Source organism: Penicillium bovifimosum, assembly GCF_028826915.1.
Source record: "Penicillium bovifimosum strain IBT 22155 chromosome Unknown utg000008l_segment0_segment0, whole genome shotgun sequence".
In the NCBI taxonomy this organism is placed as follows: Eukaryota; Fungi; Ascomycota; class Eurotiomycetes; order Eurotiales; family Aspergillaceae; genus Penicillium; species Penicillium bovifimosum.
The window spans coordinates 1,361,855-1,389,830 of record NW_026622717.1 but is presented as its reverse complement, the minus strand read 5'-3'; the positions used below and the strand labels follow the sequence as shown (position 1 = coordinate 1,389,830).

Genomic DNA, 27,976 nt, shown 5'->3' with positions numbered 1-27,976 from the left:
CGAGATTTATGGTACGGGTGTAGAGTATCGGATAAGCCAGGTGATTTGCTTGGAAATAGGTAAAAGATACCCAAGATGGGTCCTGAGTCCTGTCTTGACCGGACGAGAGATACACCCCCTTTATATAAGTCAATCATATTGTTGAATGACTAGGGGAAAGGGCACCCCTCAATCAGACCCTAGTCAGATATGCTGGTCCTTCCCGCTAACAAGTATCCTTGTTCCGGACTCTAGGAGATTCGGCCTGAAAAGGAAGGGTTCGGTAACACCCACAGTTTTGTTGGCGTTGGACGTATCGGTAAATACGACTGATGCATATGAGAGGGACTGGCTCAAGGAAGCGGTGTCTCGTCTATTGCTCTCTCTATTTCAGACGCCCAAAATGCCTGCAGGTAATTTGGTAGAAGCAACCGAAGCGGAAGAGAAAAAAAGCAAACCATGAGGCTAATTTGCCAAATAGGTGCAGACTGCACATATGAGAGGGGAGGTTTTGAACATGAACAGGAGGTTATAAAGGATATTTTCCTTATTGTCCAAGGTTTCCGTCAACGTAGTCTTGCCATTGACCCAAAGAGATAGCCATGGTGAGTATCTGTACCTCTCGCTGGTGACGATGGTATGCTCACCTCCCAAGTCTACCCCGATTCACGTCCAATTATTGCATGAACCAGCAAAAGTTGCTTTGAAGGCAATTCTATCTTTGAGAATCCAATCTCCGTCACTCTTACAATGGACACCCACGGAGACCCTCAGCCAGGATGCTAGGATGCTGCTAGACGCTTGCAGGACTTTGAGAAGCAGAAGATCCCAGCAACCAAGTCCGTACGAGAACACCTCTCTCCGACATGACTTACACGTCTACGTGGAGGATCTTCTACAACACCTCAGTTATGGTACTGTTCTGATGCTGGCCCTGATGACTTGGCATTTCGACGCTTCATCTTCTGAAGCATCGCAGGGCTTGATTATGTTCTTAGGGCGGCCCTATGACAGTGAAGTGAAGAGAATACTCCAGGGTCGATACAAGAAAATAATGTGTGAAACGGCACCTTCAGACTTCGACTTTTCGCTTGTATTGAATTGAGCCTGATTGAGTGACCATCAAAGAAGCATTGCATGTGTTTATTTCAATGCGTCCGTCCGACCTATTTTATCCGTCTATCAGACTATCGTCTATCGTGTCTAAGGCATCCATGGCCACTCCTTCTTTTTTATGATCCAAGTGGTCGTGCTCGGTAGATGTAAAATGGTCTCTTACTTCAGTTACCAACTTACCTCAGACTATATCACATGATCCAAAAATTCTGCCAGATTTTTGGCGCGCTAAACCTAATCTCTAGCTTCTTCGCATATATAGGTCCTTTATCTCAGCATGCTCAGACCAAACCTGAGGGACAGACGGGGACAGACGGGACAGAAGGGGACAGAAGGGGACACTAGGGGGACAGGCGGTGGATAGCGAAGTCCACCGCCTTTTGCAGGGGGCCGGCTGAGGTAACCGAGGTAAATAAATGGCCTGGCAAAGGATGCTTATTCATTCTCTGACGCAGTGAGGAAATGCTCCTTGCACAGATGATCACCACCACGCCTACTGTGTAGAAGTCGTGGTGACTTCGTGAGCATTATTTGCATAGCGATTGCATAGCGGTTGCTTGCCGGGCCGCCTTTTGTGCCTGCTGGCTTTGGTGAGATCGGCACTCCTGGTCCAATGACTAGAAGAGTCCGTGAGCCGCCCCACTGGCATCAAAATTAAATACTGTGTACTATTAATACGTATGTATGCTCGAGTCATCTCCGCAGTGGGCGCACTCTTGCTCCCTCCACCCAGTGCTCTCGTTCGACCCACTTTTCTGTGTGCGCCACTGCGCATTCACTGCGCTGCACCTGTCGTGTTGCCGCTCCACCCGCCACACTGCCATCCATTTCACCATCCATTTCACCATCCATATTACCATCCACATTACCATCCACATTGCCATCCATATTGCCATCCATATTGCCATCCATATTCCCATCCATATTGCCATCCATTCACCATCCATTTCACCATCCATATTACCATCCATATTGCCATCCATATTCCCATCCATATTGCCATCCATTTCACCATCCATTTCACCATCCATTTCACCATCCATTTCACCATCCATATTGCCATCCCCATATTGCCATCCATATTGCCATCCACATTGCTATCCACATTGCCATCCACATTGCCATCCACATTGCCATCCACATTGCCATCCCAACTCACTCCGCGCTGCCATCCACACTGCCGTCCACCGCCGTTTATACCAGCGTTCACAATCGAGTTCACAAAGCTAATATTAAGATGTCGCGACGTGTCCGATGCCAGAAGCCGGTCAATGAGCCTGAGGCTCTGCTGAGCCTCAGAGATTGCAACAGGCGCCTCAGAACGCTTGGCCGAATCGACAGCAACCAGTCTAAACACGTAAAACACGCTATCAAAATTCTGCACGAGGTGCAAGAATCTACCAAACGTAACAGATACAAGTTGTTCTTACAGGATTTGCTTGAGATTAATGATGGCGCTGGTCCTGCTCTCGTTATGTTATGTGCTATTGCTTTGGGCCAAGCGAAGATTGCACACATGAGTCAGACCAATCGTTCTGCTCTCCTTGCGAGGGTCAAGGGGCTCTCTGGAGAATTTGGCCACCCAATACTACGGTCACTGGCTTCCAGTGAGGGTCTTTACTCTAGGAACGGTATGCTACTCTTGACGGTAGTATGAATGAAACTGACATTTGCAGATCCGAGATTCCCACAGCGAAACTTGGGCCAGTTACCTGAAATACAGAACAACGGCGAACGAGAACAATCGCAAGCAATGGCAAGCGGAAGGCGTAAGTTCCAAGTCTCTATTAAACAGGCGCTATCTTAACAACGCATCATCAGATGTTCAATTTATGTTCTCAAATGCGCCAACAAATCGTATATATGTATTGGGGACAATCATCCAAGAAGCCATCCAAACTAGTCGTCTGTGGATCACAGAACGACGGGCAGGCGACCCTAGAACCGGATGCGTGACGGCCATGGTTCCTCGGGATGACAATGGGGATATCTCGATCAGTTTGTGGGTTGGAAAACAGGCAGGGATGCAATTGTTGAGTCTCCTGGAATTGCAGCCTACTTGTGACAGTGCGTATACATATCCCACCCACGCCGACAGATGTCTCTAACACCGGATTTAGAAGGCCATTCCGGTTGCATTGCAACAGAACAGGAACCCCAGCAGTCGTCTTTGAGTCATCCACACTACTCGCCTCCAGACCCAGATGAAGCTTTGTCACGAAGTCCAGGGGATGGAGATATGGAGTGCCAAAAAGAACAAAGTTTAGAAAGGGAGCAAGCTTCGACAGGGCAGCAATCTTCTTCGGAAAGTCCCGAATCGGCTCAAGAGCGTTTTAATGGGGCAGCCTTCTGTACCAGAGCATTACCCGCTAACATCTCCCCTCCATCATCAGACATGACGGGGCAGGAGTTTCAGGTCAGCTGGCGGCCTACCTGTGAAGGACAGAAACCCCAGCGGACAGGACATGTGCAGTTGCTAAGCAATCAGTTGCTGCGAAATTCGGATCCAGTTCTGCCAACGACAAGTCCCGCAAGTCACGACGAGCCGTCAAATGGTCACACAGCTGAGTCTATGGGAGATAGAATTTCGGAGTCGAATGACATTATCCAACAGTCATTTCAGGCTGACGATGACACAACTATGGAGACACATCCACCGTCACGATGCATCGACCAGCTACCTGCCTCTCGATCGCGGAGTGTGTCCAGAGCTCCAGATCTTGACCATCAGCTTCATTTGACGCAACAGGGTCCGACACATGGAAATCAAAATGCTCATGGGCGTCTTGATGGCCATGAGACCTCGGGGCTCAGCGACGGAGAAGCAGCTGCCAATGCAAATCTTGAGAGCAGAGACATTTCAATCATCCGTCGAAGCCAGCAATTCAGTAATATGAGCGAGTCAAACATTGAACCTATGGATGTTTTCAATTCCCTTAAGTATCCCAATCTTTTGAGTACACAGGCCATTCTAGACCACCCATTTCCCTATGTCTTCAATCCACTGGACTTCCCCAGCCTCATTGCAGATATGCAAGCTCCCCCATTTTCCTATGTCTTCAATCCACTGGACTACCCCAGCCTCATTGCAGATATGCAAGCTCCCCAAGATCCCAATATCTTCAATACATTGGACTACCCCAACCTCATTTCGTATACCCAACACCCCCAAGATCGTCCAGTTCCCAATGTCTTCAATCTATCTGATCATCCGAGCATGCCCCCAGATGCTCGAAGCTATACCGTCCGTGCAGAAGCCGAATGTGTCGGGTCTTGAATACTGCCAACTATTCTTCCCGCATGCTGAGCGATCAACCAAATATGCAGAAGTCAAGCCTCGTATGCACTTTCACTTTGTTCCTATCCTGATTGTTGTACATGTGGTACCTCCAATATCGTCAAGGCTTCGCTCGTTTAGCCTTCCTGTCCTTCGCCTCCATCAAGCGTAATTATCATGATATCCGCACCGCTGATTTCATCTGGTGTGAGAACTCGATCAGCATCTTTGATATCCCAGTATGAGTTCGGCGAAAGAGATTCTGTTGGTGTCAAACTCGCAATCCCTTTGATTGGAACAAGCAAGAGTCGCTTCGTAGGGTTTTCGATCCTCGCGGCCAAAGCAAAGTGAAAAACGGTGCAATCGTGGACCTAGATCGACTCGTTAGATTGCACTCGGGAAATCGTTAATCGTTGAGAGATGACGTACTCTATAACCTTGGCTTTCCATGTCGGCTTTTATCGCTTTACACTGATCCAGAAGTCGATATTGCCACCCAAATCGACTCTCTTTCACGCGCTCTGTGTTTCCACGCTGGATGAGGTCCCTCATCTCTAACATGATGTTCTTGGCATTATCCCACAAAGGTTTGGCCGCCATCGGTGATATTCACAACGGCTGTCTGAAGGTCTTCGAAGTCAGTGATAAAAAGCTTCACAATGCATGAGGCTAATGCAAACCGTATGGCTGTCGTTCGAAAAGGTCACTGATTATGATCAGACAGAGTGAGGGAGAAGGCGGGGCTGTCACGTCGTATCAAGAATGCCCGAAAAAAATCACATGATCTTCTGCCTAACCCCTCACCCGGACAGACCTGAGAGTAGACACTCCCCTTCGCCGTCAATACCAGGACAGATCCCGCAATTACTAGCGCATTGGAATATCACGTTCCTATTGGCTAATCACGGTAATGTAACAGTAACGCATAAATAGTGTAAATTAAACGGAGCTAAACGAGAAATATATTCATTAATTGTAGCTAGTAGACCAATAGCAGCTAATGAAATATTGCCAGGTGCTGGCCTGTTAGCTAGTGGGGTAATATAGGCCAATCATGTAGTAGTGGATACTATTCTCATCAGTCTATTGGTTGATATTTTGCGCTAACCATACCACACGGGATCTGTCCTGGTGAGGGTGTAAGGGGAAGACGTGTAAACTGTGATGTATTGTCTAAGGCTAGCTACCGGAGGGGAAAACAGGAAGGTGGGGTTACAGGCCTGCTCACGTGACAGATGCCCCCTCCGAAAAAAATGTCACTGGCCGCAGTGACCGGCGTACCGCCCACCATAAGGGTGTAGGGCGCCATAAAGACCAGACCTGTAAGGGTAGAGTGATACAACCTGAATAACAACAAGTGTGAAGGCATCGACGCATCGTCAACCTGGTGTAGAGCCACGCCGAACCCGAATTCCTTGGAGCCATCCGTGTATAGTAAAAAGGGTTTATCGAATGGGGGAATCTGTATCCGCACAGAACTCGAAAGAATATTCCGGTGGAGGCATTGTAGAGGCTGTAACATGTGAATAATCTTGGTATTGTCAGTCGCTCTCCGCTCCGGTTTCCATTGTGGGCGCGGAAGAGCTCGAAAGAATATCCCGATGAAGTCATTGTAGAGGCTGTAACATGTGAATAATCCTGTTATTGGCGACCGTCCGATCTTTGTGTGTTTTGTCATTGCTTCCATGTAATTCAATTTCCAGCAGGATTCAATTTCTCTTCATATGAGGCCACAAGTGCCTGTGCCGAAGTTGTAGTCGCGGCTCGACTGTCACCCCATGGTTGCCATTAATCGATATGTAGTGCACGTTGTGCCTCCTCGTGCAGTTCATGGGATATATGATAGGATGAAAGAGATCCTACGGGGCGCCCAACAGGGCTGAAAAGTTTATTGACGTTCGTTTCTGCCCTGGTCAATGAAAGGCTAGGATATAAGGGAAAATGGCAGGAGCAATGCGTGAGTTGCCGTGCAGCGCCATCAGTCAGCAGACATAGTTATGTGCCCATAAGCAAACCACTATATTCTCTTCTGCTTGTTCCAGATCGCGACCCACGTCCGAGTGTGTTTCAGGTAAATTTTGTCTAATAGATTTCTACAGTCTCCAGAACCTAGACCGGGGAGACTCAATGGACGAATAAAATCATGACTTCCAATCCGCCGCATCCGGTCTCTTACCGTAGTAGCCATATAACTCCTTTACCATGCCCTCTTCTTCTTCTTCCTCGTAGCTGGGAGACGACAGCAGCTGCAGACATGATTCGGTAATTCGAAGAGTGGAAAGTAATTGGTTACATGGAAGAGTGAACGAAATAAAGAGAGAAAGGAAGGAAGGAGGGAAGATAGCAGCGTTCTCAATAAGTAGAGGAAGGAGTTGACTTGAGGAGGGGTAGTCACGAGGAAAAAGTTGTGCGGATTATCAACTTATGCAGGTTCGCAAAAGTATCACCTCTGTGAGAGGCTGTACGATCTCTGATTTGTCGACACCGCGTCACCACGGATGCGGACGCTCTCTATTCACTATCTGGGGCGAACAGCTAACACATTCTATTCTACAGTCTACACAGTGTTACAGGCTAAGTGCCCCAAGTCTTCCGTAATAAAGAGTGCATTCAACTAGAAGAACAACAATGAAGGAGGAAAGAAAGAAGAACCAGAAAGGAGTCAGCGAAGAAGCTTTTTATCCCGCCTCTGGTTTCCGAGTCTGGGGACAGAAGTACCAAGATGAATCAGAAGTTCCTAGCGACGAAATACTGTCTCGCTTGCTGATTCTCTCTTGAGTTGAACTGAACGGTTCCGTTGATCGAAGTTGAGGTTGCGCTGGCAGCAAAAAATCCTGAGTGCTTGAAGAAGAGATTTGCCCTAGGTTGTCAAATACGACTTGAAGGGTTTGTCTGAGAAATCTGGTTTAACGTGTAGTCTTCTCCGTGGGTGCTACGCGCCCGCCCCCTGCAGATAATTGAGGCGATGCTGTAGTCAGTATAATTGGTAGCCTGCCATTGGGTGCCTTGGGTTGAGCGGACTTTTGGTAGATCTCGATCAATCCGACAAGGGGGCGTGCATCTGCAGCTCGTTCTTCCTATGAGAGATGTCCCCATTGTCTTTCCGGGTTGCGGACTAGAGACGGCTTAGCGTATGGCGTAAGCGAGGCATACATTGTGTCCTCGCCTCCGCTTTATGTCTTCCTCTCTCTTCAATCCGTTCATCCATTGATCTCGGATTGGTTTCCCTTGGCTTCTCTAGAATCCACCACGTGTGCATTCACGCTGTAGCTTCCCTTTCACGCCATCTTTCGAAGTTACCTATCCCCCCCCACCAATAATGAATAAGGACAACAAGGTAACAATACCTTCTCATAAAGTCAATTGGATATCAAAATTGATTTAGAACAAACAGTATGATGAGCAAGTGCACACCACCCTGGAGAGGCTCGAGAGGCTTGTCCGCGAGGCCGGGGATCAGGTTAGTGCCGCGCTGGCTGAATGATGTATCGGTGTTGACTGCTCGTTGATCAGGAAATCGGTGATCAATTGAGAAAAGTTTTGGAATCACCCGACTGGATAAACTCACTCCACGAAGTTTTTGTGAAAAAGCTTAGAAAGAAAAACGGCCATGATACTTCCTCGTCTCGGCGCCGCGACTTTTTCTCTAGATTCAAATCGCAAAATGGGGATGGGTTATCCAGAGTCCAAGTGGATCGGCTTGTTTCACTCACGAGACGATGGGAAGTAAGTGAAGACGCACTCAAAGCCTTAAAGGTGTGCTCGCTGCTATGGACTGCGAAGCCTTGTCTATTCTGGCACGGAAAAACACCAGAGGGTGACCTTTTCTTGCGCTCTTTTGATGACTTGGAAAGAATGCGAGAAGTTGACCCGGCTAGACGCAAATGCTTGCTGGTGATATTGTCTAGACAAGTCGTTGCAGAACAAGAAAAATGTCATCGAGCAAATACTATGATGAGAAAAAGAGAGAGAACTCGACCAACAAAAGGCAGACCAACCGGCTTTACAATTCGCAACCACCTACTTCTTACCTCTTCACTTCGTGCTTTGTGTCAGCGTTTTTGGCCAGATCTTGACCAGAGTGCCCATAAAGAACGGAAAAAAAGGATCTCTTCCTATTCGTTGTGGGGATGGAAATGGGATCAGCTGGACTACGTCGAAATGATATTGTCCTTGTCGCAAGCTCCCACAAAACCGTGAGTCTTTCGGGACTTTCTGTTGGCAATTCTGACTGTGACTAGGTTCGAGGTCAATAATTGGCACGAGACAGAATTTGAGGCCATCAACGGCTACCTTGAAACCCTTCCACAATTTAGTATTCGAGACTTCCTCTTGCAATCCTGGAAATCTATTGTGTCTTACTATTATGACGAGAGGTATCCTAACTTTGGCGTAAGACATTCATCTGCACCATACCAGGAATCAATAACATGGGTTGATAACGAATCATCCCAGCATTCTCATATCTCCACTGTCAATTTCGACACATGCAACAAAAAGGACACTGATAAAGCCCCCGAAGATGCTGCGTCCAATTGGGATTCATGCCAGCAGGGGGGATCGCAACCAAATCGGGATCGGGCGCAGCCGAATGAGTGTTTGCCGCAAAGAGTTTTGAGCCATTCGCACCTTATTTTTCCGGAGACAACTGCTCAAGCAGCCAGGATACGAAGCTCTGATGGTCGCCAACACAGCGATTCCCTGGAAATTCCTAGCGCCAATGCACCAAATTATGCTCTTGCCGACCAAGGGCACGGCAATTCTACACTGGAGCTAGAGGAAAATACAGTGGACGACAGCATGCTCCGTTCGCAGCGACCTGACCCTGCTTTACTCCCGGTCAAGTTTCGTTTGATGCCCCACAACATTTTTAATGCCGCGCAACTTGGCTTGCCGATGACCTTGGAGAATTTCGATTTATCGCAGGACACTTTTGATTCACAGCAACCTGACCATGCTGTACTTCCCATCAGTTCGGACATTGTACCCCACAACATTTTCAATGCCGCGCAACTTGGCTTGCCGATGACCTTGGAGAATTTCAATTTATCGCAGGACACGTTTGATTCACAGCAACCTGACCATGCTTTACTCCCCATCAGTCCGGACATTGTACCCCACAACATTTTCAATGCCGCGCAACTTGGCTTGCCGATGACCTTGGAGGATTTCGATTTATCGCAGGACACGTTTGATTCACAGCAACCTGACCATGCTCTACTCCCCATCAGTTCGGACATTGTACCCCACAACATTTTCAATGCCGCGCAACTTGGCTTGCCGATGGCCTTGGAGGATTTCGATTTATCGCAGGACACATCTTCCTTACTGGCGCAGTTCGTGCCTCAGAACATGGATGACTTGTAGGAGTACAGTCAGCCTCTGATACTGTAAATATTCGATGTATATTTGACTTCCATTCAAATGAAGGTTAATCTCGAACACTCAATCTGGGCGGAAAACACTCCTCACCCGAGGGGGGTTGACGAGTTTTTACATTCGAGGAACTGAGCCTCTGAAGATTACCAATAATATAGGTAGCAAGATATACAAAGAAGGTCAAAAATGCTGGATGATAACACTAGAAGGTATATCAAACAGCACGTGAACTTGTTCTCCAACCAAGAGGAATTGTATTTTGTGTCTGTCTATCTATCTACCACGGAGATGAATCCTTATTTATGCTTCACCCTCCGCGCCTTCCTGTAGTTTTTGCACATGGGCTCACGTGCGGAGCGTTGAGTACTGTGTATTGGCGTAGAGCCGATAGCGGAAGATTTTTTAAGACCGGCGTATTGACGGGTCCAAATGAGAGGTTTGAAACTAGAGTGAAGAAATATTAAGGGGTGCTTCTGTATTCAGACTAATCGCTAAGCGGTCCAAGTCCTACGGACAGTCTCTGCTGTGAAGAGCCCAAGCAGGGTCACGTGGCTTGATAGAGTGCAGGTCCAAGTCCTCTGTGACTGTGAGGCACTCTCTTTGGTAGAGGGACGTAACAAGAATCATGTGTAACTCTTCAACGAAAAAAAAATGCCTTCATAGGTAACAGGTTTCGCGATTGGCTTTGATAAACCCATATTTGACTTGTCCTGATCGTCCTAGAATTTCTCATTGAAGTTAGCCAGTGAATGAACAACACAATATGCCGTGGACTACTTGCGGATATTTACTCGGAAAATGTTCGAATTAGAGAGGAGGTGTAAAAATAATGACACTAGCGCCAGCGTTAAGTATAGGCTTATTCCTGATGAACGCGGCGTGTCCTTCCTCTACTATTTCGGATGTCGAATTGGGTGATAATGGGATGAGATACATTTGGAAAGAATCGTTTAGAATCTCCGTAGCCTCATAGAAATGGGCCACAGTCCATCTCCAATCCTGTCGTTCCGGGTGAGCTAGGCAATTAAGCGGATGACGGCTCCATTTACCTTTCCAATATTTGTTGAACCCATTTCCTTGACCAGCTCTAATACCCTCTTCAAGAGAATATGTCCTCCATACATCACGCCGCCTTTGATCTTGTTTGGAAGCTTTTGAGCTTTCTCTGGCTGCTCTTCGTCCGAACCTTCAGCGCATGTTCCCGGTAACATTCCCTTTATTTGTTTTCGTACGCGCTCGGCAGCAGAGGACAGTTCGAACGAAGTGTACTGCCCACTCATTTCAGCCTGTTTCGGGATAGGTTTCTTCGGGTTCGAGGAGGTTTGTCGTGCTTATGTCCAAGTGGGCCAATGAAGGCAATGGAGGCGAGAATTTGTCTTGAGGGAGAAAATTTAAGGTAGTTCAAGTAACAAAAAGGGTGCTAAGTGAACACTTCGATCGTAACGTTGTCACATGGACGTGGGACGATCTGGTGGTGCAGTTTGGGGGGGTAACGGAGGGGCACTGACCTTTGTTTCGAGGTAAGGTATCGGGGGGAAATCACATGACTCGAATTCCTACCCTGGCCGGAGCTCCTCGTTAACTTTACATGGCTCCAGTTTGGGCATCTATACAGCAAACCATTCCTTCTACGCTGTCTTTGCCGCCAAATCTTATAATGGGCACACTATTGACTATTCTTTAGGTCAAAATGGTGATCAAGCTTAATACGATGATGGGCCATCGACGTTCGACATCCCTCTTACCAATCATGGTCGGAGGGCCATTAATACACGATTACACGACAATTCCTCTCTTATACATAGATGAGACCGACAACACCCCTCGTCTAGAGGAGGTTCCACGTCGCTCTAGTCCAGAGACCGACACCCCTTGTCGTCTAGAGGCGGCTCTCTCGTAATTTACCGGTCCTACACGTAGAGGGTTCGGATGAAACAGAAAATGTGGTATTGGCAGCGGCTGTGATGAGGAATCGCCTTCACCTTCTACCACCTTATACCACGGCAGCCGTGCGCAGTCGCTCGAGCCGTGGCCAAGGTAAAAAGCATCAACCGACTGGCGGACGCGAGAGGACACAATCAGGCCGGGACTCTCGAAAGCACAGACAGCCTACACGATCCTACCGCACTATGGCCTGCATACGAGGTATAATCGACCGAGAGCCTCTAGATAAAAGGTGCCCCAATTTCTAAGATCACTTGCAACATTCTAGTGATCAGAGACATCCGATGGGCCCGCAAGAGTTCACGCGCCGGCTACACTGTCAGCTCGTACGGAATCGCAACGAGGGATTTGAACCACTGCACATATGTGGCCGGACGGGCTATCTCGTGAAAGCAATCAAGGCTACTACGGCAGAGAAGCAGCGTGTCCTTCAGACCGAAGTGGACAATTGCCGCCACCTCCGAAGCTTGCAGGGGTCAGCAGATTCCCGTCTGTCTTGGGGCCCTCAAACCGCGGGTCACATATTAGTACCACGGCGAATTAATGGCGCAAATGATGATCCTGGGCTGGTCTGGAATCCGGCTTCAGCGTGTGGTTAATGACGATAATTCCTGTTTCTTCGACAAGGAGCGCAAGAAAGCTCTGGCCGTGCTCCGATCGCACGGACTTGTCCACAACAACAGCGGATGGCGCAATACGTTGTGGGATGAACTAAGTGGCTTCATGGTTATCATTGACCTAGAGGACGTGAAATGGTTGAAGCGACCGCGGGCCCTTGAACCGATTTCTGGTAATACAAGACGTGTTTATCGCGCCGCGGCGGCGGAAAGCAGGAATAGGCTCCTGTGCAGCTCAACTGCTGTCTGCACATGATGGCCCGCTGATGTATGGACAGACTCTGTTAGTTGACTTGGTGGGTATGCACTGTCAGGTCGACTGGATGCCAGTCGAATCTGCACTTCTTATGGCTATACATGCAGAAAGAGGTCTCATAAATCGCTCGTATATCGAGCGGGCGTTGATCATTGACTTTCACTGCTCTACCTTGGAACTCCGGCCAATCTCACAACTACCACGATACCAAAGACAACTATGTTGAGCAGAGCGAAGAGACGTGAGACGTCTGCGCGTGTGTTGAGTCTTCCTACAGTGTGTGCTTAAACATACCTGACTAGCGATTCTATGATGCATGATAATGGACCGTTCTTGACTTTACATAGAACTGGGCACACTGGTGACCTTCGCCAGATCCAGCAAGCCACCATAATGGTATTTTCTTATTAGAGGTATGAGAAAGGAGCCATCGAAAGATTACATTCTTAGCCAGACTCGTCAGCATCCCGACACTCAAAGCACGGGGGATGATCAACAGGTGTCATTTCTATGCACGGAAGCTGAGCCTCCTAAAGAACTGAGTTCCAGAGCAAGCATTCGTTTTATTCGTTCTCCGCAGACAATCTGATAGAACCCTCCCTGTCTGTATGTACGAGGAATACCCTCAATATACAGGGAACTCTTGACTCCCCGCAAGGGGAGACTGAGCACCTATGGCGCAGCTTCTGGGCCGATACTGGTCAATCTCCCATGTACTGATCCAAATTCACCATTCAACCAACCCCTTCCACCTGAGTCAATTTGTGTCCGAGATGAGTACCCCAGACATCTAGATCAAGATAAACGTATACGGCAAGCCATTTGACTGCTCGAAAGATGGTCTATCCTTCAACGGGTGTTACCGAACCTTTCTTTCTAGGCTTATCTCCCAGAATTTGGGACAAGGATCCTTGTAAGCGGGAAGGTCCTGCATATCAGGTTTATGGTCTGATTGAGGGATGCCTTTTTCGCTGGTCATTCAACACCATCATTGACTTATATAGAGTGGGTGTAACTCTCGTCCTGTCATCGACCCAGGACCCATCTCGTCAATTTCGCAATCAACTCATCTAAATTATCCGATACTCTCGACATGATAGAGGGCAGTTCATGCACACATTTAATGATGCCTTGGAATGACAGGGGTGGGAGAGCTTCGAGCGGGCACTCATATAACACCGCATTGACATCCTCCCGTCATCTATGACGGTAAGGTCCACACTAATTAGAAGTTCAGCTTAGCCCCTACAAGATGCTAGTTGTGGAAGGTACCAGATCTGTAGGTACTATCATTTGACTCATTCTGTCCGCATGGTTCAACCTCAACCTTACTCGCCTTCTGTCAATTGAAGTAGTTGTAACGGTAGTAGATATTATGGAAGATCAATCGTACAGCGATATAGTAATTAATGGACAATGGTTGTTTTCAGTCCAGAGCCAGTGTACAAAATGTGTATAATACAAGCGAAGTTTTCATTCCGGAATTAGAGGAGCTTATGCTGCCACCAATAGGACCTCAATCGAGCTTGAATACCAGCCTATTCTGTATTCCCAACATCATTTTGACGGAGGAGACTGAACATCCGGCTTCTTGACGCCTGTTGTATCGTACAAGCCACGTCTATAAAGCTCAGCTTAGCATGGTGAAAGTCTCAAGTGACGCATAGAACCTACCTAGCATTTTTCGCCTGAGCGTCCTCTCCCAGTTGATTGTCGGCCAAATAGAACTGAGCGGGCTTAGTTGCCACGAAGTGCCCAAATGAAGAGTATCCATCGTCGATTAGCTTCACCAGCAACTGCTTCAGTTGAACCATGCCCGGGCCTGGTTGGTGATGCTCTTGAAAGACATGAGTGTTTGTAGGTCCTCGGTTGGTAAGGTCAGGCAGCACCTTTGAAAGCACATCAAAGAGATGCTTCAGATGCTTCACGGTAGCTTGAGATGAAGCCAACCCCTTCGTTGGGCTATCTGGTGGCGTCGACATTTGGTGACAGTCAGAGGAAGTTTGTTTCAGGGTCATATTGTTCGACTAATGACTGAGACTAGAATACCGGAAAAGTCAACTGATAGGTTGAGAAGGATGTAAAATCGATGACAAAAAGTTGTTGTGAATCTATACCAATGAAAGATTCATGAAGCGGATGAAGCTGCTTTCTTTTATATATCCGTCGCCCTCTCTCACTACGTCGGGAAACGCGCTATGCACGGTAGCCGAGCCTCCTAAAGAACTTAGTCCCAGAGCAAATGCCAAACATTAGTTTGATTCGTTTTCGACACTCAATATGACAGGACTCTCCCAACATCGGGCGAATTCTTGACGATCCCCACAAGGGGAGACTGACCAATATGGAACTTCTGAGCTGAACCGAACTCGGTTAGACAGGTCATGTGAGCATAACCCAGCGAATCATGTTCCGTCTGAGCATGCTGAGGTAAGGGGCGGTGAAGCGACCAATGCAACAAGGATGGGCAGATGTCTGCCTGGGCAGACATCTGCCCATCCTTGCTTGACTATCAAAACACGCGTACGCAAGTATTGTCGGACGCCCGATTTGCTTAACAGCCTGTTATTGGTATGTTGCCCATCATTTCAGACAGGAAAGCACGAGTAGCGAGGTCTCAAGCCTCTTTCAGCTACACTGACACTCAAAGCACGAGTTTACTCCTTCATCCAGACTCTGGTTTTTATTAGCAGAATCTTTACAGCTGAGTTTATCCGACTAGTGTCGTTCGTCCGCGAATAATGGTATTTCACGAGTTATGGCTATGGGTATGGCTTTCTCCCAATGGGCTTCCAGTTATGGAAGACATAAAAAGAAAAGGTCTCAATGATGTGGTTTCTGATGCCATTGTTCTTCGAGGGCTTGCCGCTCAGCATCGTTCCATGCTTCTAGCAAACTGCCTGCAGGCATACTGGGCGTCTGGAATAGAGCGAGCAATAGACGAGGATCTAGAACAAACGCAGAATATTCCAGGGCCACGTCTGGATTGGAACTGTCTCGAAAATGATACACACGTCTACGTGAAGGATCTTGTACACGAACGAAGTTATGGTACTGTTTTGATGCTAGCGCTGATGATTTGGAGTTTTAATGCCTTATCTTTGGACGCATCACAAGGCTTGGTTACATATGGACAGGGTGACTACCTAAATAGGTATAGAATAGAATTTGATTGTGATAGTTATTCCAACATATATATCGTGTGTTCCTAATCCAGCGGATGAGCTTTAGATCCATACCTATTTTATCCACCAACGACCTCACGACTCCCATTTCTACAAAAGGTGCTGGACCGAAATCTAACATGATCGGGCTACTACTCGCGTGTTTTGGGGTTTTGAAGGTATGCCAAAAATTTTCCTTTGGTAGACAAAAGCTAACAACTCAGAACCAGACTACCGATTATCCCACTGAACAGTCCATCTCCCCTTATAGTGAGAGAACCGGACCTGAACCGAGCATGGTCTATCCGCGTACACAGTCCGATCTGGTCATCTGCAAGGCTCCAGGAGCACAGAGGCAATCGGTCACAGGATTCAATCGGGATCGGGTTTTAACCCTGGGCAATAACTATGGTCTGCCGCATAAACCAGCCGACGGAGTGCCGAAGGGAAAGGTCGAAAAGGTTCTGTCTATCCACTACAAAGAAAATCGTCTAGATAGAGCAAACCTGCTGGTTGAGGTTCTGTCTGGAGGGAAGGTAACGACTGGATGGTTCAGTTATGAAAACATTCGAAATCATGCTGGTACAAGGGAAGCGGTGGCAACATTCAGGCCACAATGGATATAGGGAGGAAATGTTTGCATTGTATCACATATCATCCTTTCATCTGATCAAATATATTAAAGGAGACATTCGCTTGAAACGTAGCTCAATATCTAGTTCTACCTATCACTTGACGGTTCGTCTGTTTCAGTATAATTGAAATCCGCATTCAGACCTTGTCTGAGCATGCTCATCTCCGAGAACCTCGTCCACGACTCTCAATAATCCACCATCCAAACAATACTTTTTTCAACCCGGCATGGCTCGTTACCCGGAAAAAGCAATATCCAATTGCCATGTACCTATAGTAAAGCCCCGCTGGCTGGTTCCCCCTCGCTCACTTCATGGCTGCCGCCCAATCGATGCTGTTCGTCAACTGTCCTCCATATGATCCAAGTTCTTATCAGAACGCGGCACCCAGGACACTGCGAGCTTGCGCAGTACAAGTAAGTCATGAAGCATGGGCAAAACCACGAAGAGTGGCAGTCGTTAATATTGGACTACTTAGGCATGCGATCAACGTCGAGCAAGGAAAGCCAAATGTGACGAAGGTCGACCGGCTTGCAAGGTAGTCTGATGGGCTGTGTCTACAGAGAACTACCGCCACATAGGCGTGTAACCCTCTCGTCGTCTGAGTGAAAAGTGTGACTTTGACCTTGTCTTGACCTCCATTAGCAGGGCGGTCATGCTTATTATGGATATACTGTGTATTTATTGGTCGATATTCAGAAGCCCTGGCCAAAGGGGTTGCAGCACAAGAGATCTTCCAAAATGCCGCCGGGAAATTATTTCCTGGGCCAAGGAAGCTGCTTGGCTCGACAAACTTGATGAGCTTGCGAAAAGAAGTGGAAGACCTGCTATTGCAGGGAGAGACTGAAATGGACTAAGGTATGACGCTTTTACATACGGTGAACAAGATATTGCCGGGCCTGCGGCCCGGATGAAACATGGATCACTCAAGTAACACGTAAAGCATGTACCTGTAAGTTTTATCTACACAGTATATAGAAAAAATGAACAGAACAGGTGTAGAGTACCTTCGTAAAAAGATATCAACAAAAATATTCTGTCCAGTTGACAGGATCCACTCCAAGGTGTCAAATTCCAGTCGCCTGTTTCGCGAGGTTTCCGTCAAGTACATGATCATAACGGGATTAGCCTTCCAGCGCCCCACTGAGCTGAATACTATGGAAACAGCATCAACGTCCGGATTGAAGATCTGTGTGGCAATGTTTTCGAACTTCGGAGTTCCAATCCAAGATATGACCCAAATCTGGGCTACATGGATTGTCTTCATTTGGAGGATCATGCCGGTCAGCATTGTGGAAAGGATCAATGATCCAAGGATGGTGCTGTAGTTGCCTAATGTCTTCAATTTTCGAAGTTCCATCATCAAGCCAAAGACCATCATCGTGATGTCTATGCCAATTAAAAAGATGAGATGTTGCGCTCCGAGATTGCTCGTCGGCATCCTTGCACCATTTGAATTCCAGACTTGTATGTTAATATAGAGTAATAACAGCTCATGTAAATTCAACTCACCTCAGATGATTAAACCCAAGCGTGTCAAACGATTGCGTCTGAAAAACACGATATTCATACTCATGTTGTTTGCTCGCCCGAATCTTTTCGCCTGAACGTAGAACCCAAAAGTTCGCCCATGATACAGGCAAGTGCTTGTGGTCAACATGGGCGAGAATCTCAAGACTGAGGTTTCTCTTTGTAGTAAACCCGAAAGGGGGAGCGGCGACCCAAGGCACCGATGCTTCTGGTCGGCAATAGAAAGACATCTGGAACTCCTCCGCTCGGGAAATACCTGTTTCGGTTGTAGATTCGGAGTGGTAGATCACTTGTAGAAATGTCTGGATTGTATTTGTCCAAATGGCAGCAACGAGGCAGATAGGAGGTAATCGTTTGAGTGACATATTTAAGATTGGTGATGCCTGATCATGAACCACGAGAGAATACCATAAGAGGCTCAAGTGTGGTTTCTTCCAGGAAATCGCATCCAGCAGCTTCTGGTGATCTAGTTTGGCGTCTGAACTGATAGCCTCTTTGATACCAGAGGATGCAGATCCAACCAAGTTGCATGGTATGGTTGGATCAAAAAAGGCACTGCATAGCAACGAGTCAAGGGCATCTTGGGTAGCACTCAAGGTTATCCATTTATCAATTGTTCGGAAGATATCATGGAATATGGTAAGATGTGTTGGAAAGGGGGTTGGGGGCCGAGAAATAATCGCAGGTGGAGATAGTTTTGGGCTGGGTACATTCCGTGATGGAAGTAGTAAGACGGAAGCAAATCCAACCAGCATTTCTCTTTCGAGACCATCCGAAATGCAGAAATTCAGCAGGATATTGAATGCAACTGATGAATTCGGTAATGATGGGACCCATTCGTAGCTGTTGGTGCACCATATCAGCAAAATCCAATTGAACACAGTGCTGGCTTCGGTACCGTTTATTATGACTTTCGTCTTTGTCTCGTAGCATCCAGGGCGAGTATGAGCTGGCCCCTCCGCTCTTCACCCGAGCTAGCCAACGACCTTGTGTGATGACCTCCCAAAAGTTTTCGATTGTCGAATCGCCACTATCATGGAATAGGGCACAATCCTTGCCACCAGACTGCAGTATTTCAACCCAGCGAGAAGACAAAACATATGACCAAGCCAAGACAATGCTTGTGAGATATGCGGGTCGTAAATCCTGTGTTGCAAGCGTGACACTGCATACTGGTTGTTCGACGTTGGTTTTATAGACTGTGGGCAGCGGAAAACCAAGACATTGGAGATAATCAATGGGCTTCCATTGTTGGCTACAACTGGGGTGACCAGTCGTCTGAAGATGCAATGATGATTTTAAGACAAGCGGGAACTTCGTTCCACCTGTTAAGTCAATGTTCTTGGGCGGTTTGTAGAAAAAAGGGGGGACATTGTCCAGCAGACCGAGGAAAGCCTTCAAATGAATATCTAGCGACTTACTCGCTCCGTCATGACTCAATACTGCTTGACTCCAGGAGTCTAGACTGGCTTGATAACATGATTGAAGCTGAGTTTCTGTCGGACAGATACCGTCACCAGGACACCAGGCTTCATCATCCCCGCTCTGAGAATCTGTTGTAGAGTCTGACTGCTCTAGGCCGTGGTATTCAATACGGTGGTTATGCTGGCTTTGGGATTCTAGTTCTTCCATTTTCCTTTCTTGATGTGAGAATTAACGAAAAGACCAGAAATAATTGAACGGAAAGGAGCTCAGGATGAAAGGTCGTAAAGGCGGTGAGCTGGCGCGTAATAAAGTAGAATTACGAACTTTGACGATACGATTTCTGCCAATCAATGCATACAAGTGGGGCCAAGCATTCATGGGAAAATTGGCCATTCGTACTCCTCCGTACACTGGGTGCACCACGGAATTAATTTCTTCAAACCAACAAATACATTGAGAGACACGGTCAAAGAATATCATTTGTGGTGTAAGAATGGCATGCGCCAAATAGAGAGCAATAGAATTCTATGTCAGGGACTGCTGCCTCCCAAGTAAGGACTGCTGCCAGTGATTTCACCGCTAGAGGTATCACCACCGGCCTTGGCTGTGTCTTTGTAATCCTGTTTCTGCTTTCGAGTTACATCTCTCTGTTTGCCGCCAAAATCGAGATCGCCTTTGACTGCAGGATGGTCTTGGCACCCATAGCACATTCGATATGTCCAATTGTTAGACAGTTTGAAACAACCACCAGTGATTTGACAGCGTTTCCACCTGTTACTGCAACCCTTGGCCGGACACGGTGCTGTACCATGTTCGTTGTTCGAATGACTACAAACATCACATTGGCCTCGTAAACCCGAGTTCGTCGACATCCTTCGCGGTCTTCGTTATCGAGGATGAAGATGGGTGGGAGTAGATGGTGAGGGAGGGGGAATGATTGGCTAAAAGGGATAGTCAGTCCAATGAGCAATTGAGGCAAAATGCAAGGGGAAAATGCCTACCTTCCTTCGGGGATATATTTGATGATAAATTTGGGGTCAGGCCAGATAGACAAGAACGTGGACCGTTCGAAAATCCAAGGGATAGCCTTGGCTTGTTATGATGCCACCCGAGATAGTAGAGAGATAGAAATCCTAGAACCTGGAATGGCGGGGGTGTCTGTGTCATGCTTGTTTTGGCTGAGGAATTCCATAGCCTTATATGTTATCTTACTCGTGCACGGTTCTCTTTAATGGCATTTGACTGAGCCTTTTTCTGGAGGGCTTTAAGCGCTCCATCTCATGAAGTATCGCTCCTGCATATGTGGTGCCTCGTAATGACGCCGAGGATTGATGTACGAAACACGGGAGCCCCTGCTCCAATTTCGGCCCCTAGTGGAAAGCAAAGCACGACCTATCACACGCATACGCGCCTAGGAGCACGTCTAAAGCGAGCCGGTGCCGCCACCAAAACTGTGGGCTATGGCCTGCACGATGGAGCTTGAAGTAGTTTAGCACGCGCTGAGTGGTTTTCGACTTCTCTTTGGTAAGCGGCGGTGTTAAAGGAGACTCAAGAAAACTCCCCGGTGGAGTAATTTCAGTTGCCATGAGAGGTGTCCATAACTCTAGGAGATACGTTGTTTATGTCGCAGAAAAGTGGACGATGAGTTGGTATCACGTGTTGATAAGATAGGCAGGTATCAGCCTCTGAGCATGCTGACCTCCCTTACCTCAGTTTTCTCAGACTATATGCATCACATGATTTGCGTCACATGATCCAGAATTCTGCCGAACTTTTGACACGCTAAACCTAATCGGATGGCTTGCTCGCATATAAAAAGGTTACCTCAGCATGCTCAGACGGAACCTGATTCGCTGGCTCATGCTCACATGATCTACCTAACCAAGTTGGGGTCAGCTCAAACCAAAACGGCTAGCCCGTAGGTGTATCATGTGACCCCACATGGCCAGCGAATCATGTTTAGTCTGAGCATGCTGAGGTACCTAAATAAAAAGGCTGAGTAATAATCTCTTGAAGTGGCAGGCGGTGGATTGCCATGCCCACCGCCTTTCGAAGGGGACCGGCTGAGGTAACTGAGGTAAAAGGGCTGTAACTAGCGAGTATACAGGGCGACAAAGCCACAACAACGAATTGAACTGAAGACATACTGTGTAGTACTACTGTACGGAGTAGTAGTACTATCTCTTTTGGGGCTGTGTGCAGATGCCAAGGATCGAAACGTTTCAGGTTGAACTTGTAATCCAATCATATCACGCTTCGTGTCACTAGTATAAGGGTCAGTGCGGTGGTCACGCTAAGGGTGATTCTCACCCGCTTGTCACCCCGATTCTCACCCTGTCTATAGCACACTCACCCTTCTCACCCCTGGTCGCGCGACCGTAAAGCGGCGCTCACCTATTTCTCACCCAGGCGACACCCACCCGACTATTGACTGTACTTAAGCCACACGCCGGTGAGTTAGTAGTTGGGTGGGTGACCACCAGCGAATCCTCACTGTTGTATGTTTTTGTTTTTGAACCATTTGGTTTGACGTTTAAGGGGCTACTGGTGGCCTCCGCTTGCCAAACTCTTAGCAAGCAGAGGAGGTTGAGAGTCCGGGACTCCGGGCAGACGGGAGGCCAGTTCTGTGAGTTCTCAGGTGGTCCTAAGTAACAGTGGACTCGGCCTCAGCCATCCGTTTGAAGCAGAACCTAATGAATTGCCTGCAACTGTATATCACTGATGAATAGTAGTTCATCTGCCCATGGTACAGTAAACAATATCATATTCACAATATGATCCAGACTCTACGGAGTACCTACAAGGGATAGAGCTCTCGGCGGCGGTGCCTGGACACATCCTCAAGCACTCATCCTGGAGTCACTGCTGAGACTGAGCACCTTCGTACAAGCGGCGGCAGCTAACATAGGAAAGACGCATCCGGCGAGGAAATATGCTACGATACAGTGACCTCGGTAAAATCGTTGATGGTTCGAGGTAATCAGTTCCAGTCTCCAGATCTACAGTTCTACAGACCATAAATAGCCGCCGATCTTTGACTTACTTCAAACTGCTTCATGGGACGCCTACAACATGTGTAAACAGTGAACATAGTTGCTAACAGAGAGAGGAGATGGTCAGAGCTGCAATTACTACCTACCCTAGCTTAACGCACAGGAGAGAAGGCAAGCCGCAGTGTGATTTAAAAGTACAGTGGACAAAGACATGCAAGACCCAAGGCCAATCCAGCGCTTCAAAAACTCATGCAAAATAGAACAGGCCAAAATCCGGGTGCCATAGCCAGCTAATACAGAACATCCAAATGTCTAATATCACCCAGCCAGCATCCCGATTCGCTAGATTTTTCGTTTTTCTTGATCGGTGTTCTTGAGATCATTGAGAAGGGTCAAGCTCGTGACGTCGCGTCAATATTATACAAGTCATGTCTCTTCCAATATCCCATGTCGCGATTTTACAGCGAAAGGGAACATTGAGTCAACATGACAGAGGGAGTTGGATGGGCGGCGAAACAAAAGTCGAGAGATTATATGGTCTCGTGACTTGTTTACTCCTTGATCTTGGCCAGGATGCTAGTGGGTTTGTCAGTGATGTTCTCTTGAACTGAAAGAGGGAAGGAAACGTACTCGTGATCCCGGAAGAGGGTGTACTCCTCCTCGCCGACCTTGATGGCGTTACCACCGAACTGAACCGACACTGTTAGCATATAGTTCTACAAATTGCATCCGCGGAGCGGACAGGATCAAAAGATTGTGAAATACATACCTGGGGGATCAGGACCTTGTCACCGGCAGCGACACCCATGGGGATACGCTTGCCGTCACGGTCAAGAAGACCGGGGCCAACAGCGAGGACCTGAGCCTCGTTCTGCTCCTTAACAGCAGCCTCGGGGAGGAAGATACCGGAGGCAGTCTTGGCCTCAGGCTTGATGCGCTGGACCAGGACGCGGTCCAGGAGGGGAGCGAGGGACTTGATGTTGCGGAGAACAGACTGTAGAAGGAATACAAATTAGCAAGACAATTCCGAGCTAAACAAATGGCGAACGGGTTGGATTAAACTCGCGCGCATTGCGCTGGTTTTCGGGTACCCGGGATCGGCTTGAGGGATGGAAGAAAAACACGGGGCGTGGAGAGCTGGTAGCTCTCCGGATGTTGGGAAAGGAGGGTATTTGTGTTTGATGAAGCTATCAGGATATACCACGTACCATTGTGAGGGTGTATGAGATTTCCTGGGGAGATCGTGAGTTGAGGATGGGATGGGGAAGGGAAGAAGATGGAACTCGTCCGGGGATTTGAAGGTCGAGACTGGAGAAATTTCCAGAATGCCAAGACCGAACCATGAGCTTCTCCCGTACAAAGTGGCTGTTGGATTTGCCTACTGACCTTTGCCTCGGGATTAATTGTTGGAGATAAATTATGCTATTGTGCTTTTTCATGTCAGAATATTAGACTTGACCGCTCCTACTGGTTGGTATTACTGGCAGCGCCGGTTACTCTTGTTTTCCCGAGCTGGAGCTTACTTGTGCAGTGTCGGAAGCTTCAAAATGTAACCTGTTAATTGCCATTGCCAGTTCCTTTGTATACATAAAACGCCGTAAATCCATTACCAGAAGGGCAGTCCTGAACTCAAGTTATCGGGATGTGAAAAGATGTAGAGCACCATATCGAACTACCATCTGCGCCCGCGCCCTCGGCCTCCGTAACCACCTCCACGTTGATCATATCCACCATAGCCCATTTGACCCTGACCACCTTGATTGAATCCCTGGCCTTGTGGCTGTCCACCAAAACCAGGCTGACCCTGCTGGCCACCGCCGGGCATCATCGACTGCGCGTGCTGCATGAAAGCCATGGGGTCCATGGCAGATGGATCCAAGCCCTGGGACATCATGCTCGCCAGCATACCCTGCATCATATCGGAGTTCATATCCGGCATACCAGGCATGCCAGCCATTGGCGGCGCAGCACTGGCAGGAGCAGGAGGGACCGGTGCACCAGGCATCGGAGGCATTCCCATACCCATGAAGGCCTGCATATCGTCCATCTGTCGCTTCTGAGCGCCGACTTCCTGTCGAACTCCCTGCTGTTTGATACAGTATCCTGCCCATGTGAACTCGTCAAAACCGTAGTTGAAGTAGTCAGAGAGATCTGAGCCAGGTCGACGCCAGGGCTTGTCGTCGGCTGGGAAGTCTGCGTCCATGTCGGTGGACATAATAGGCTTCCCGGTCATGGGGTGAATAGGATTTGCATTGACGTCAATTGTTGAGCTGTGGATTGCAGGATAGGCAGAGCCTGGCTTTTCGGAGGGGGGTTTTGATGCAGCTGGGTGGCCGGGCACTGGGGTTGCGGTCTCGTACCGCGGAGTTGCAGCTGGTGTCGCAGACCGTGCTACGCCTGATGAGTCGACCGAGGGTGGCCGTTGTGAGTCCTGTCGCAGGGTTGCAGGGCGCGGATGGGAGCTAGGAAAGTTCAGCATGAGCGCAGGTTTGAACATGGAAGCTCACTCACGCTTCGGGAGGTACGCCATCAGCTGGCGCCTCTGTGATGATATTGAAGTCATCCTGATAATAAAATTAGCAAGCTGGAGAGAGACAACTGGGTGAGGATTGAGCGTACATCATCATCTTCTTCTTCTTCCTCCTCTACCCCATCCTCATCCATGTGATTGCTGTCCTGCGGTTGACCTGCGGCTTCATTTTGTGTATTAAGCTGCGGTTGGGTTGGCGGTACCGCATCAACCGGATCATAGAAATCATCATCTTCGTCGTCCATCATGTCTGGATGTCCAATTCCGCGGGGAAGGCTGTAGAACGTTGTATCAAACAGGACTGAGATCGAAGGTTGCGCGCATGGGAGCGAGTTTGCCTTGTTTGCAGCGAAGCCCAGGAGAGGAGCTCCGAGCAGTGAGCACTGAACATGAAGATCACGTGATAGAAACAGGACGTCACCGATCTGGATTCAAACACTTCGATTATCTGAACACTGTGACCATATCCAGCGATCAAGCTGCCAATTCGATATGGCAGAAGAGGAAGATAGCAATGCCTCCACTCCGCGGTCCTTCGCCGGCCAGAGCGTCTCGGCGGAGGAGATGCTCAAAGAGCAGACAGTCGGTCTCGTTCATCTCTCGGACTTTCGCAAGCGACGCGCAGAGGTTCTCGAGCAGAAGGAGCGCGAAGCGCATGACAAAACCCTCGGCCGACTCGCATCCGGTAATTCAAAAAGCGCAACCCCCTCTGCAGGTGACACGACTGACGGGTAAGTCAAGAGCTGTTTCTCGACCTCCAACCATGAGCTGACCGCGGCGCAACAGGTCAGCGTCTCCCCGGAGTGACACTCCCCCGAAGAAAAAGAAGAAGAAGGCTCTGGCTAAGAGTAAGCTCTCTTTCGGCGACGATCAAGACGAGACGGAAGAGGCAACAGCACGCGATTCGAGCGTTTCACGATCAGGTTCAAAAACACCCGGCGAGGAAAGCGCTGCGCGACGCATGAAGGCAAACCCGAGTGCACCCCCTCCACCCAAGGCTTTAACAAAGGCATCACTGGAAGCTGAAGCGCTGGCTCGCGACAACCTCCGCAAGGAATTCTTGGCCATGCAAGAGGCTGTAAAGAATACCGAAATTCTCATTCCGTTCGTCTTTTACGATGGCACGAGTATACCGGCTGGCGCAGTCAAAGTGAAGAAGGGTGATCATGTCTGGTTGTTCCTGGATCGATGTCGCAAGGTTGGTGCAGAGATGGGCGTTCGAGGTGCCAATGGCGCATCAAGCGCAAAGAAAGACAACAGACGAGAGTGGGCTCGCGTCAGCGTTGATGACTTGATGCTTGTCAAGGGTGATATCATTGTCCCTCACGTATGTTTCTCATTATGGTATGCTTGGGTGATATTCACTAACATTGTCACAGCATTATGAATTCTACTACTTCATCGCCAATCAGATACCCAGCTTCTCCCGTGCTGGCGGTCTCCTTTTCGATTACTCCACTAAACCCCCAGTCACCAGTCCGAATGAAGAACAAAGTGACGATCAACTGGAGGGTGCCGACAAAGATTTCTCAGATACCAAGGTCGTAGATCGACGGTGGTATGAGAAAAATAAGCACATATACCCGGCTAGTCTCTGGCACGAGTATGAGCCTGGAAAGGAATTTGAGGAGAAGATGACTTCCACAAGGCGTGATGCTCAAGGGAATACATTCTTTTTCTAGCTCTATATGGATGCAACGAAAATAACAAGATAATAGACATACTGGAAAATCTTTCTTATTTTTCCACACCTGCACGATTGTTGCCTTATCTGTAGCACCGGATATCACCTGGTCAGGGCAACCAAGTCTCGTGCTCTCCACTGCCACGTTACTTTTATCCCGCCTCAAACTCCCTTCGCCAATGACACCATGGACTTTTCTCTACGGTGCAATTCTCTCAAGTGTCGGGCGGAGTTGAAAGAAACAGCAGTTGTGACCACCTGCTCGTAAGTTTCTGTTTCCTTGACTAGCTTGACTCTTGAGTCGATTATTGATGGAATCAGACACATCTTCTGCCATGCTTGCGCAGAGAGCCTCGGCCTCTGCCATCCGACTACCAGCAGTCGGCGCTGCCCTGCTTGTCAAACGGTACTTTTGAACCCAGATGACGCTGTATCGACGATCTTGAACCCAACAGAGGACTACAAAACAAGTGTGTTGAGCGGGCTGGATCCAAACACAATCATGGAATGTGCCGGTCGGGCACTTGGGTTTTGGGCATATCAAAGCACACAAGAGATGTATGTCTCGAATCCTTGATTAGACTACCTAAGGCTGACACTGGAGGAGCTTCTACCAGGAGTACCGAGCGAAGAGCCTTACAGAGAAGTACGCCAACTTGAGCACGCAGATGGACAAGGTCATCCACAACGCCAACACAGAGATAACGGCACTACAAAACAAGTTGACAGGTCGGTCCAACCAGTCAGGTCCTCGAATTCGACTAAACACAGCTCCAGACATGCAATCAGCGCAAGAAGACCTCCAACGGAAGAATCAAGAACTCAACGATCTATACCGCGATAAGCACAATAAACTCGCCCAAATGACAAACCTATATAACCTTCTCAAAGCCCGGGCGATGCGATCCCGAATGCAGACCGCAGCCTCAGACACCGTCTCCCAAGCTCTCTCATCGCTTCACGCCCCTCCCTCTGTGCCAGTCCCTCTCTCTGATATCTCAGCGAAACCCGCATCAGCAACACGGCACCCAAAGACTCCCACATTCCCTGTGAACACAGATGGAGTTGAACAGCTTCATCGGCACCAGAGAAGCGGCACTGGCAGTTCCAAAAGAGCGAAGACAAATACACCTGGTGAAGCCGCAATGCCGCCCCCTGCTCGGCCAAACTGGAATGGACGGAACGGTAAGTATCGGACTCAAGCTTGTGAGAACCTAGCATTGGCTAATTTCCTTACGACCAGCTGGAGGCAAAGTTGCAAAGCCTGCTCCACAACACCGTACTAGGTTACCAAATATATCTCGGGCACCGACTGGATCATCTGAGTTCCCGCCTGTCGACGCTATGACGCAGCGTTTTGGGACTTGATTGTTCCTTTATTGGGATATGGATACTCGGGGTTAGCAGAAAAGGGTGGTTTGCCTCACAAGGCCGTGAATGTTTTCTGCTC

The 27,976-nt window shown here is 48.4% G+C and overlaps 11 protein-coding genes across 11 annotated transcripts; 6 read left to right on the top strand and 5 right to left on the bottom strand.

Moving 5' to 3' along the window:
• Positions 1 to 1,788: 1,788 nt before the first annotated feature.
• Positions 1,789 to 2,019, bottom strand: N7515_010215 (uncharacterized protein; the record flags this gene model as incomplete). The annotated part of the gene is made up of 1 exon (XM_056670958.1): positions 1,789 to 2,019. The coding sequence occupies one exon, from the start codon at positions 2,017 to 2,019 to the stop codon at positions 1,789 to 1,791; it is 231 nt and encodes a 76-aa protein (XP_056517331.1).
• A 313-nt stretch (positions 2,020 to 2,332) lies between these two features.
• On the top strand, positions 2,333 to 4,372 carry N7515_010214 (uncharacterized protein; the record flags this gene model as incomplete). Its single annotated transcript, XM_056670957.1, has 4 exons — positions 2,333 to 2,726; positions 2,772 to 2,864; positions 2,917 to 3,162; positions 3,216 to 4,372. 4 exons carry the CDS (start codon positions 2,333 to 2,335, stop codon positions 4,370 to 4,372), a joined length of 1,890 nt encoding a protein of 629 aa, XP_056517330.1.
• A 137-nt stretch (positions 4,373 to 4,509) lies between these two features.
• Positions 4,510 to 4,972, bottom strand: N7515_010213 (uncharacterized protein; the record flags this gene model as incomplete). Its single annotated transcript, XM_056670956.1, has 2 exons — positions 4,510 to 4,743; positions 4,802 to 4,972. The coding sequence occupies 2 exons, from the start codon at positions 4,970 to 4,972 to the stop codon at positions 4,510 to 4,512; spliced, it is 405 nt and encodes a 134-aa protein (XP_056517329.1).
• A 3,561-nt stretch (positions 4,973 to 8,533) lies between these two features.
• N7515_010212 (uncharacterized protein) lies at positions 8,534 to 9,739 on the top strand (the record flags this gene model as incomplete). The annotated part of the gene is made up of 2 exons (XM_056670955.1): positions 8,534 to 8,568; positions 8,614 to 9,739. The coding sequence occupies 2 exons, from the start codon at positions 8,534 to 8,536 to the stop codon at positions 9,737 to 9,739; spliced, it is 1,161 nt and encodes a 386-aa protein (XP_056517328.1).
• A 2,508-nt stretch (positions 9,740 to 12,247) lies between these two features.
• On the top strand, positions 12,248 to 12,568 carry N7515_010211 (uncharacterized protein; the record flags this gene model as incomplete). Its single annotated transcript, XM_056670954.1, has 1 exon — positions 12,248 to 12,568. One exon carries the CDS (start codon positions 12,248 to 12,250, stop codon positions 12,566 to 12,568), a length of 321 nt encoding a protein of 106 aa, XP_056517327.1.
• A 1,670-nt stretch (positions 12,569 to 14,238) lies between these two features.
• N7515_010210 (uncharacterized protein) lies at positions 14,239 to 14,550 on the bottom strand (the record flags this gene model as incomplete). The annotated part of the gene is made up of 1 exon (XM_056670953.1): positions 14,239 to 14,550. The coding sequence occupies one exon, from the start codon at positions 14,548 to 14,550 to the stop codon at positions 14,239 to 14,241; it is 312 nt and encodes a 103-aa protein (XP_056517326.1).
• Positions 14,551 to 15,872: 1,322 nt separating this feature from the next.
• On the top strand, positions 15,873 to 16,358 carry N7515_010209 (uncharacterized protein; the record flags this gene model as incomplete). The annotated part of the gene is made up of 2 exons (XM_056670952.1): positions 15,873 to 15,911; positions 15,963 to 16,358. The coding sequence occupies 2 exons, from the start codon at positions 15,873 to 15,875 to the stop codon at positions 16,356 to 16,358; spliced, it is 435 nt and encodes a 144-aa protein (XP_056517325.1).
• A 6,505-nt stretch (positions 16,359 to 22,863) lies between these two features.
• On the bottom strand, positions 22,864 to 23,523 carry N7515_010208 (co-chaperone GroES family protein; the record flags this gene model as incomplete). The annotated part of the gene is made up of 4 exons (XM_056670951.1): positions 22,864 to 22,888; positions 22,943 to 23,001; positions 23,082 to 23,306; positions 23,521 to 23,523. The coding sequence occupies 4 exons, from the start codon at positions 23,521 to 23,523 to the stop codon at positions 22,864 to 22,866; spliced, it is 312 nt and encodes a 103-aa protein (XP_056517324.1).
• A 461-nt stretch (positions 23,524 to 23,984) lies between these two features.
• On the bottom strand, positions 23,985 to 25,087 carry fip1 (cleavage polyadenylation factor subunit FIP1; the record flags this gene model as incomplete). Its single annotated transcript, XM_056670950.1, has 3 exons — positions 23,985 to 24,774; positions 24,824 to 24,876; positions 24,932 to 25,087. 3 exons carry the CDS (start codon positions 25,085 to 25,087, stop codon positions 23,985 to 23,987), a joined length of 999 nt encoding a protein of 332 aa, XP_056517323.1.
• Positions 25,088 to 25,334: 247 nt separating this feature from the next.
• Positions 25,335 to 26,524, top strand: N7515_010206 (FAM50/XAP5 family protein; the record flags this gene model as incomplete). The annotated part of the gene is made up of 3 exons (XM_056670949.1): positions 25,335 to 25,573; positions 25,629 to 26,169; positions 26,222 to 26,524. 3 exons carry the CDS (start codon positions 25,335 to 25,337, stop codon positions 26,522 to 26,524), a joined length of 1,083 nt encoding a protein of 360 aa, XP_056517322.1.
• Positions 26,525 to 27,194: 670 nt separating this feature from the next.
• N7515_010205 (uncharacterized protein) lies at positions 27,195 to 27,894 on the top strand (the record flags this gene model as incomplete). Its single annotated transcript, XM_056670948.1, has 2 exons — positions 27,195 to 27,711; positions 27,770 to 27,894. The coding sequence occupies 2 exons, from the start codon at positions 27,195 to 27,197 to the stop codon at positions 27,892 to 27,894; spliced, it is 642 nt and encodes a 213-aa protein (XP_056517321.1).
• Between the last annotated feature and the right edge of the window lie 82 nt (positions 27,895 to 27,976).